At 41.3% G+C, this 11085-nt stretch overlaps 1 protein-coding gene across 3 annotated transcripts; it reads left to right on the top strand.

The window, feature by feature from the left end:
- LOC118359763 (lysosomal amino acid transporter 1 homolog) lies at positions 1-3653 on the top strand. Of its 3 annotated transcripts, none has more exons than XM_035738456.2 (8): positions 1-164; positions 488-694; positions 786-915; positions 1126-1213; positions 2072-2217; positions 2306-2398; positions 2511-2696; positions 3016-3653. In XM_035738456.2, exons 2-8 carry the CDS (start codon positions 489-491, stop codon positions 3103-3105), a joined length of 939 nt encoding a protein of 312 aa, XP_035594349.1. In that variant the 5' UTR covers positions 1-164; position 488; the 3' UTR covers positions 3106-3653. The 3 variants fall into 3 exon arrangements, with proteins under 3 accessions (XP_035594349.1, XP_035594350.1, XP_035594352.1); XM_035738457.2 differs by having other exon boundaries at positions 29-263; XM_035738459.2 differs by lacking the exon at positions 1-164 and adding an exon at positions 241-376.
- Positions 3654-11085: the final 7432 nt, after the last annotated feature.

The raw sequence follows: 11085 nt of genomic DNA, 5'->3' as shown, positions 1-11085 counted from the left end.
TCCGCCTTTTCCCTGACGTTAGAGATCATCTTCCAATCATAACTAGCTAGGTCACTCCGAACACAATTGTTTTTACGTCTATGCCTGTTTTCTTTATCTTTGCAAGCCAGTCGGCAAACAGACGTTGATGCCTGGACACACTACAATAACTGTCCGAGAATCAGGTAAGATCAGTCCTTTGAATGTTCGACCGGCGTTACCTTATTTAGGCGTTTGAATCAGCCACAACCTTGAGGAGGCAGCCGGCTAACAAGCAAGGAAACGTAAGCTAGCAACTTGTTTTATTGCCCAGCTGGAAACAGTCAGTCCATTCTTGGTTCAAACCGAGGTCACTCGACTCTGAATTCCATAGCAGATAGTAACATTTGAGACTGAGGTATAAACAAGTTTTACCTACAGAAATAATAAGCACATACCTACCTGTAATGTATTGCTTATTTAGCTATTTTGTGTAACTTGTGCGTTTAACCCTTTCCTCTGTGCATAGAATGAGTCTGAATTTGGGGTCGGCTGATGGTGTCCTCACGCTGGTGTCCATTGGATGGAACACTGATGGAAACTTCAGCGCTGTGTGCCCAAATGGGTCAATATGGGTTTGGGAAGGGCTGCGGGAATGTGCCCAGGACCCCAGGGACATGGCCAGTGTAATCCTGGGTCTGCTGTCAATAATGTGCTTCATGGTCTCTTCTCTGCCGTAAGTCTTGATTGGGTTTACATTATTTCAGCCCATTTCTGACTTAAGGACAGCACTGTTACTCTTCCTATTGTTATGTTCATGAATGCAGGCAGTACTACAACTCTTGTAAGAGTGGGAATATGGACAGTGCCTTGTCCATTTGGTTTCTGCTGCTGTGGCTGGGGGGTGACTCCTGCAATCTTGTAGGCTCATTCTTAGCTGACCAACTGCCGCTACAGGTAAGTGATGGCTGTCTGGGTCAGTCAATATTGCTGAAATGGTTTAAAAATGAACTCTTTTGGTGTCTGTCTAAAATGAGAATAAGGATAAACTGAAATTGTCAGCTCAAGATACTGATGTAAAGATAATGACGTTTTAATGTTCGGCATATAAGTATTCCCCTTGTCCACTCCACTGACATGTCTCTCTCTCCCCCTTCTCTCATACAGACATACACAGCAGTGTATTATGTCCTGGCTGATTTATTGATGCTGGGAATGTACTTTTACTACGTGGCTAAGAACAGGATGAATAACAGTGAGTTTGTTTTTGTCAAATTATCTGCGGTGACATTCGTCAGTACTAAATCAAGGCTACTGGTCATTGTACATTCCACCCATTGACTATTAATTGAGGGGCCTTTGTGTGTGTATAAGTCTTTCCAAAATCCAGTCCTTGAGTACTCCAAACAGTACATATTGTTGTAGCCCCGTACAAACTCACCTGATTCAACTCATTGAGGACTTGATGATTAGTTGACAAGTGGAATCAGGTGTGCTTGTCCTGGGCTACAACAAATGTGTACTGTTGGGGGTACTTGAGGACTGGAGTTGGGAAACACTGCAGTTTAACACACACACACAAATGACAGGGTATGGCTTGTCCATGAGCTGCCGACTCAGCAAATGTTCTTTCCAAGACACCTTTGTAAAAATGTCTCATTATGCCAAAAAACATTGCAAGGTTGTTTAAATTGAATATAGGCTTCGTTATTTAACGGTTCAGTGAATCTAACAGGTGTGTATTTTAGCATGGGAATAGCTTCAGATTGGACTATTCTCGTCTACATAGAGGCTCCCTAGGATTAGGCTGGTGTTGAGAAACACTGCTTGATACTAGACCTTGTGATGGTAAAAATCCCCGACTTTGCTTTTTTTTTTGTACACTTAACAGATCCAAAATTTTCTACATTAGTGTTGCATTTTTTCCACTCATTGTCCAATGTAAAAAATGACCCAATACTGATGTCAGCAATACCGTGCATCACCACAACATTCTGTTTTTGTTTCCTTATTTTTGTGGCGGCTGATGACGCAGCGACTCATTGTTGCAGGAGTTTGCTGAGGCAGCGTCTTCCAAAAATGAAGACTAAACCCCCTTTTTTTTCCAACCCAGGCAGGTTGGTCTTAAATGTGGTGGGTGTGGTCTATGTCCTGGGCTTCTCTGCCGGCCTCGTGGCCTTACCTGCGTCCCAACAGGATGTGGTCCTCTCTGGGTTTAAAGGGCGGGCCTTGCTGTCAACCACTGTGGACAATATTAAGGTGAAAAGTGGTCTTTAAGCAATCAGTGGATGCTAATGTAATTTTTGTTGATGCGTGACATGCAAACTTTTTTTTTTTTTGTGTCCAGGCTTTCCGCACCAAGGAGATCATTGGGTATATCATTGGCTCCATATCCTCAGTGCTCTACCTCTGCTCCAGACTTCCACAGATGCACATTAATGTGAGTTGGAAGAAGGGGAGTTTGGGAAGGGTTGTTGAGTGAATGAGTACTGGGTAGGCTTCCTACCTGTAAAAGTGCTGCATGGATATTTTCTTTCTATATTTCTCTGTAGTATACAAGAAAGTCGACGGAGGGTGTGTCCTACTTTCTGTTTGCCCTGGTCATCCTGGGTAACACCATGTACGGCCTGAGTGTGCTGCTGAAGAACCCTGAGCAGGGCCAGGGAGAGGGAAGCTACATCATCCACCACCTGCCCTGGCTCGTCGGCAGCCTGGGCACCCTCTCTCTAGACCTGCTGGTATCCTTCTCATTACAATGCCTGCTGGGCCTCTGGTCTCTTCAATCACATGTGTACTTGTAACTTTTAGTCTGCTTTGACTTAACACTTAGCTTGTGCTTTTGGCTCGGTCCTTGTATTACAATGACTGTAATGAACTTACCTAAAGGCAATTGGTTCAGGTTGGTTTGTGACTGGTATGCTGTAAGTATTTACCTGTACATTATCCTATATCTAAGCCTGTAGTCTGGGATGCATTTCCTTTCCAGTGCCTTTTTTAAGAATATAACTTTTATTTAATTTCATGAACTTCTTGAATTCCCTTGACTCGCAGCATCAGATCTCCATACAGTTCTTGATATACCGCAATAATGCCCCTCTAGAGTTGGAATCGCAGCACGGTGAGAGAGCTGCTCTGCTGGACAAATGAAACTACTCCCTGGGTGCTGGATCTAGCAGTACAGACACTTATCCCCACCAAATGGACTCTCAATTCACATTCCTTAACATTTTTGGCAAACACAGGATATCCCTTTCTTTTAGATTTTATAGTTGTGTTTGTTATTTATACGAACGATCTGTGTTTTTTGTTATTTTTAATGTTTCGAGAGACTCCACATTGTTCATTGGGGTGCAGCTGTAGTTTACTGTTCTTAATGGCTCTTAATCTTTTAGTGACAGACCATTCCACCGTTACTCAATAAACACTTGTAGTTTGCTTCAAACCTGTTCTGACAATCATGATGCTACTTGTCACTGCATGGAACCCTCTACTGGTTGTATTGGAAAAGTCTTGTTGTATTTCAGAAGTGATGATTTAACTAGAAATATTTTTTTGCAGATCACTTCACCTGTCTTCTGAGTACACAAAGACATGGAAATCTTAGTGTCTTAATATGTTCATGTGGATTTATTGTAACTAAAGTGTTCATGTCTGAAGTACTGTACTTTTTAATTATATTTGATCATTTACATCAATTGCCTTAGGTGTATTCCAGTGATTTATTATTTTTTAAAGTGATTGCATAGGTATTTGTACATGGGATAAGTAATGAGTTACTTAGACTACCTATTGAGATGTGCCTTTTGGTAAGATTACCATTTGCTAAATGAGGTGAAAAGGAGACTGGATTACATTTTCCATGTGCCCTTTAAAAAAAAAAGTATTATTACTTTTTTGCTATGGTTTCAGATCTGGAGACTTGACCTGTTTGTTCAGTGTAAGCATATTTTATTATTTAATTTTACCTTTATTTAACCAGGCAAGTCAGTTAAGAACACATTCTTATTTTCAATGACGGCCTGGGAACAGTGGGTTAACTGCCTGTTCAGGGGCAGAACGACAGTACCTTGTCAGCTCGGGGGTTTGAACTCGCAACCTTCCGGTTACTAGTCCAACGCTCTAACCACTAGGCTACGCTGCCGCCCAAAGTGGTCTTTAAGCAATCAGCCGCCCATATCATGATGCTCACTAAAGATTTTTTGGTGATGGAATGGTCCTGTTTTTCTTTTTTTCCTTTTCTTGATCTGTTCCCTAAACACATGGTGATGCATCACCATCGACTGATATGCATAGCAAGGATTTGGGTGATTTTAAGATTTTATCACATTGATAGTGTCTCATTCCCAATATACTGCTACATTTTAGAAGAAATGATTTGCTGGGATGTATTATTTCATTTTCATAAATGTTTGTTTATTTCTCACCCATACGCTCAACGGGTTGCATAATAAATCAAGTTTTTAAATGAAACTGAAAATGGTTATGGAACTCTGATCGATAGTTTGCTAGATATGCTGAGAAAGTGTCATTTGATGCCTTCTATATCCTATACTGTTTTTGACTGGATTTAAAGATATAATCCAATTCATAAAACATGAGAATTTCATATACATTTGGAAAGTATTCAGACCCCTTCACTTTTCCACATTTTGTTACTTATTCTAAAATGTATTTTTTGTTTTGACTCAAGCTACACACAGTACCCCCCCCCCCCCACCCCCCTTAAAGACAAAGCAAAAACAAGTTTAAAAAAAATATATTTTAAGAAAATGTATTACAAATAACACCTTATTTATTAAGTATTCAAACCCTTTGCTATGTGACTTGAAATTGATCTCAGGTGCAGCCTGTTTCCATTGATCATCCTTGAGATGTTTCTACAATTTGATTGGAGTCCACTTGTAAATTCTATTGATTGGACATGATTTGGAAAGACGCACACCTTTGTCACATTTCTGCAATATTGAAGGTCCCTAAACAGTGTGGCCTCCATTCTTAAATGGAAGATGTTTGGAACCACCAAGACTCTTCCTGGAGCTGGCCAAACTGAACAATCGGGGCAGATTGGCCTTGGTCAGGGAGGTGACCAAGAACCTGAGGGTCATTTTGACAGGGCTCCAGAGTTCCTCTGTGGAGATGGAATAACTTTCCAGAAGGACAACCATCTCTGCAACACTCTAACAATCAGGTCTTTATGGTAGTGGCCAGACGGAAGCTACTCCTCAGTAAAAGGCACATGACAGTCCACTTGGAGTTATCCAAAAGGCACCTAAAGAACTCTTAGACCATGAGAAACAAGATTCTCTGTTCTGATGAAACCAAGATTGAACTATTTGGTCTGAATACCAAGAGTCACATCTGGAGGAATTCCAGGCACCGCTCATCACCTGGCCAATACCATCTCTATGTTGAAGCATGGTGGTGGCAGCATCATGCTGTGAGGATGTTTTTCAGCAGCAGAGACTTGGAGTCTAGTCAGGATCGAGAGGAAAGATTAACAAAGCTAAGTACAGAGAGATCCTTGATGCAAACCTGCTCAGGACCTCAGACTGGGGCAAAGGTTCACCTTCCAACAGAACAACGACCCTAAGCACACAGCCAAGACAACGCAGGAGTGGCTGAACCTGATCAAACATCTCTGGAGAGACCTGAAAATAGCTGTGCAGCAACGCTCCCCATCCACCATCCAATCTGACATAGTTTGAGAGGATCTGTAGAGAAGAATAGGGGAAACTCCTGAAATATAGGTGCGCCAAGCTTGTAGCGTCATACCCAGTAAAAGGTCTGAATACTTGTGTAAATGTAATTTTTCAGTTTTTTTAGTTGCATTTGCAAAAATGTCTAAAAACATGTTTTTTGCTTTGTCAATATGGGCTATTGTGTGTTGATGAGGGGAAAATGTAAATACATTTTAGAATAAGGCTGTAACAAAATGTGGCAAAAGTCAAGTGGACTTATTACTTTCCGAATGCACTGTATAACTTGACTAATAACTCACTAACTACCAAAGGATATGAACAAAATGTACACACTTGACATGCAGCTCTTGTTTTGATCTCAAAACCAGCGCATCTACTCAAGACCGCTTATGCTGTAAACACAGTCCAGTTCAAAGTAAATGGCACAGATCCATATATGCATCTCTTATTGGCTGAGTCGTGCGTGTCAATACAATATAATCGTACTCCGATGCATTCTGCCTATAACAAAATCTTGTTTCTATAAGTTGCATTGAAAGTGGCTAATATTGCGTTGAATCAATCACAATTGCACTGTAAAGGGAAACATTGATAGTGTTAACAGGGAAAACTCTAGAACAGGGGTCACCAACCTTTTCTGAGTCAAGATCACTTTGAGTAAAAATTTAAACAAAAATGTAAGCCTATGCAACATTAACTAATTAAAATGGTACTGTAGCAATGAGGTTTATGTAGTAAGCTATAGGCTCAATACATTATCACCGCATATTGGCTTTGCTTGAATTGCCCTGCCAATGCACTGTTGTTGGGGCCATTTCACAAAATATATTTCAAAATTTGAGGTAGGCAATATGATCACACTGGTAATCGATCCCTTGTTGTAATTACTTGTGATGCACAGCTGAGGAAGCATACATTTAAATGTATTTTACTGGGCTGATGGTGCCTGCATCTGATGGTCAGTCTCGGCAGAGGGAGAGCAGCAGACTGAGGGTCCGCCTTGCAACATCCCTCCACTCTCCCTTTCCTCCACTGACACTGACCAAAAAGGGACACCAACTGGATGATGAGTCACACCCCATAATTTGTGCCTCATGCTGCTAATAATAACTACAACGCAAATCTATATATTCACTTTCCTATTCATTCTTTACTAACGCAGTGCTTTTTGTAGCGCTGAGTGGAAATAGGAAGTGGTTTATAAAAGTGTTGAATAATGCTGAGTAAGAACTAAAACACGAACTCACTGAAAAAAACAGACGCTCTTTGCTGTATTCGTTTACGGCCTCTCTCTTGCCATCGTTTTACACGTTGTGAAATCTCACAGTATCAATTTTGCTGTAGCTTTCTTTTATGCCTACTAGGTTACTGCAGACACCGTAATCTGGGCCATCCGATTGGCTAGTGGTGGGTAACCATATAGTGCACTTGATTTGCTCTCAAGGCTCGCCGGGAATGCAGCGGTTCAGACACGTGCAATGGTTAAAATGGCAACCGTTCCCCCTACCTAGCGCACAAGACAGCTGAATTGGGTGCACCTACCGTCAACAGCCCAAGACGAATAAAAAAAATAGGAACACATTTTTACATTAATGTTTGGCGATTGAATAGGAATGACTTTGAGATCGACCGGTTGGTGACCACTGCTCTGGAAAGTTGAGTGAAATTCAATATCGTGCTTCTCTTTATGGCTGATATTCAGTTTATTCTGAGCAGTAGTCCCGGATGAGCTGCGTGGCCGTATCGGGCAACTGCGCACCCGAGCGCAGTTTAGAGGGAACACCGTTATCTTTCCTGCCTCGCCTCCAGACCGTATTCGGGACGGCTCAGGGGAGCGTTTACTTGCTAGCTCCAGAGCCTGATCAATTTACGGATGTTCTGGGGTAATACCCACATTTGGGGATCTTATCCGCTGCTAATGAAGAGTTAGTGTAGAATTCCACAGAAGAAGTTCACTTTTAAAACTTGTACATCATTTGAGGTAGTCCGAATGACAAAATAAAATAGTGGGCTAACGGAGAAAAAGAGCCTGGCTCACAGTTCGGCTACATCCCCGTCACACACACAATTGCATCAAAAGTTACCTTACTACATTACCCATAATGCACCTCGGCGTTTTAAAGCAATACCGTTACTTTACCAACATCACATACTTTCTATGTGTGTATCATGCTCTTCTTTTAAATACATTAGGTTGCGCTTATTCCCTCCAAGCTATAGTGGTCTGCCTCTAGAAAATGATTACATTACTGCATTACAGACATTATTTCTTCAAGAGTTGAGTGCATTAAATAATTTTTATTATGGGAGTGCAAGAGATGACTGACAACATTACAGGGATGGCACATGTTAAATGAATGTGTCCAACGAAATGAGGATTGGAATGGTCTTCCACCTGAACTGTCCAGATTGTCATCATCAGGAGTTCCAGGGGTTGCTGGCTATCAATGATCCAGGGTGAAAAAGTCCCCCAGCTCATCTGTCTCTGGTCTTAGTGGGTGTCCGCCTCCAGTCTTGAAACACTCCCTACGAGTAACAACATTTTGTCGTCTTTAAGTTGATTTTGTCATCTTTAAGGTCCTTAAAGCCAAGACCATATAGAAAATTATATTAGTAATTATGTATGATAGTTTGTTTTACATTTCTGTCACAAATAAATGTAGGCCCACTGTGTTATTATTACACAGATTCGTAAAAGTGGGCTAACAATAAATACAGTATCTTACCTGAAGTTGTGGTATCGTCCTTTTGTTTACTTTTTCTTTTAGATCCGTCCAGTGTTTGGTTTAGCATTCCACACAATCTTCTTCCATTTAAGAATGATGGAGGACACACTGTGTTCTTGGCGACCTTCAATGATGCAGAAATGTTTTGGTACCCTTCCCCAGATCTGTGCCTCGACACAATCCTGTCTCGGAGCTCTACCAACAATTCCTTCGACCTCATGGCTTGGTTTTTGCTCTGACATCCACTGTCAACTGTGGGATGTTATATCGACAGTTGTGTGCCTTTCAAAATCATGTCCAATCTATTGAATTTATCACAGGTGGACTCCAATCAAGTTGTAGAAACATCTCAAGGATGATCAATGAAAACAGGATGCACCTGAGATCAATTTCGAGTCTCAAAGCAAAGGGTCTGAATACTTATGTAAATAAGATATTTCTGTTTTAAATCTTTTATACATTTGCAAGCATTTCTAAAAACCTCTCTCTATGGTCAGGGTGTGACAGAGTTTTGAGTCCTAAACAAGTCACAACATGCTCTTCACCAAATGTAATGCCATTTCATATTTTTAACAAGAGTAATAGTTAGTATATTACCTTTATGCAAATCATGAATGCTTTGAAAAATATATTTCTTTCTTTCCAAATAAACTTTATATTTCCATGGATATTCATGGTTACAGTAGGCTAACATATGTTACTGCTGTTCCTAAAGCCATTGACATCATGCAGGGTTTAGGCTACCAACTGCCTAACCAGTTATTGCTCAATCTTGGGTGCAATGATCACGTTCCCGCACTGACTGACTGTGTGGAGACTCATTGATTTAATGTTATGTTAGCCAACATGCTACACTAGCAAAGGTATGAATTATATAGGTGTCGGCTATATTATCCACGACGTACTGTTCTTTGTGCAGCTTCAAATGTCAAACAAATTTGGAAGGTGTTGCGCCTGTCTGTCATTTTCTTCCTGCATGTTATCAAGTTGCAATCTGTTTTTTGTTGATACAACATAGTATTTATACCACGGAGAGAAAGTGGCGAATCGCATCTCTGCATGTCTGGCAGACATATCAGTGTGGATGACGGATCACCACCTCAAGCTGAACCTCGGCAAGACGGAGCTGCTCTTCCTCCCGGGGAAGGACTGCCCGTTCCATGATCTCGCCATCACGGTTGACAACTCCATTGTGTCCTCCTCCCAGAGCGCTAAGAACCTTGGCGTGATCCTGGACAACACCCTGTCGTTCTCAACTAATATCAAGGCGGTGGCCCGTTCCTGTAGGTTCATGCTCTACAACATCCGCAGAGTACGACCCTGCCTCACACAGGAAGCGGCGCAGGTCCTAATCCAGGCACTTGTCATCTCCCGTCTGGATTACTGCAACTCGCTGTTGGCTGGGCTCCCTGCCTGTGCCATTAAACCCCTACAACTCATCCAGAACGCCGCAGACCGTCTGGTGTTCAACCTTCCCAAGTTCTCTCACGTCACCCCGCTCCTCCGCTCTCTCCACTGGCTTCCAGTTGAAGCTCGCATCCGCTACAAGACCATGGTGCTTGCCTACGGAGCTGTGAGGGGAACGGCACCTCAGTACCTCCAGGCTCTGATCAGGCCCTGCACCCAAACAAGAGCACTGCGTTCATCCACCTCTGGCCTGCTCGCCTCCCTACCACTGAGGAAGTACAGTTCCCGCTCAGCCCAGTCAAAACTGTTCGCTGCTCTGGCCCCCCAATGGTGGAACAAACTCCCTCACGACGCCAGGACAGCGGAGTCAATCACCACCTTCCGGAGACACCTGAAACCCCACCTCTTTAAGGAATACCTAGGATAGGATAAAGTAATCCTTCTCACCTCTATAGTGACGCTTAGCTTGTTTGATTACCTTGCGGAGGGAATAGCTACACTGTTTGTATACTTCAACTATGACAGACGAAATGAGAAGAAAAAAATCCAGAAAATCACATTGTAGGATTTTTTATGAATTTATTTGCAAATTATGGTGGAAAATAAGTATTTGGTCACCTACAAACAAGCAAGATTACTGGCTCTCACAGACCTGTAACTTCTTTTTTAAGAGGCTCCTCTGTCCTCCACTCATTACCTGTATTAATGGCACGTGTTTGAACTTGTTATCAGTATAAAAGACACCTGTCCACAACCTCAAACAGTCACACTCCAAACGCCATTATGGCCAAGACCAAAGAGCTGTCAAAGGACACCAGAAACAAAATTGTAGACCTGCACCAGGCTGGGAAGACTGAATCTGCAATAGGTAAGCAGCTTGGTTTGAAGAAATCAACTGTGGGAGCAATTATTAGGAAATGGAAGAAATACAAGACCACTGATAATCTAAATAAATTCATTAAAAATCCTACAATGTGATTTTCTGGATTTTTTTCTCATTTTGTCTGTCATAGTTGAAGTGTACCTATGATGAAAATTACAGGTCTCTCTCATCTTTTTAAGTGGGAGAACTTGCACAATTGGTGGCTGACTAAATACTTTTTTGCCACCCTGTGTGTATATATATATATATATATATATATATATATATATATATATATATATATATATATATATATATATATATATATATATATATATATATATATATATATATATATATATATATATATATATATATATATATATATATATATATATATATATATATATATATATGTATGTATGTATGTATG

Source organism: Oncorhynchus keta, chromosome 27, assembly GCF_023373465.1.
Source record: "Oncorhynchus keta strain PuntledgeMale-10-30-2019 chromosome 27, Oket_V2, whole genome shotgun sequence".
In the NCBI taxonomy this organism is placed as follows: domain Eukaryota; kingdom Metazoa; phylum Chordata; class Actinopteri; order Salmoniformes; family Salmonidae; genus Oncorhynchus; species Oncorhynchus keta.
This window is presented reverse-complemented; position numbering and strand designations above follow the sequence as displayed.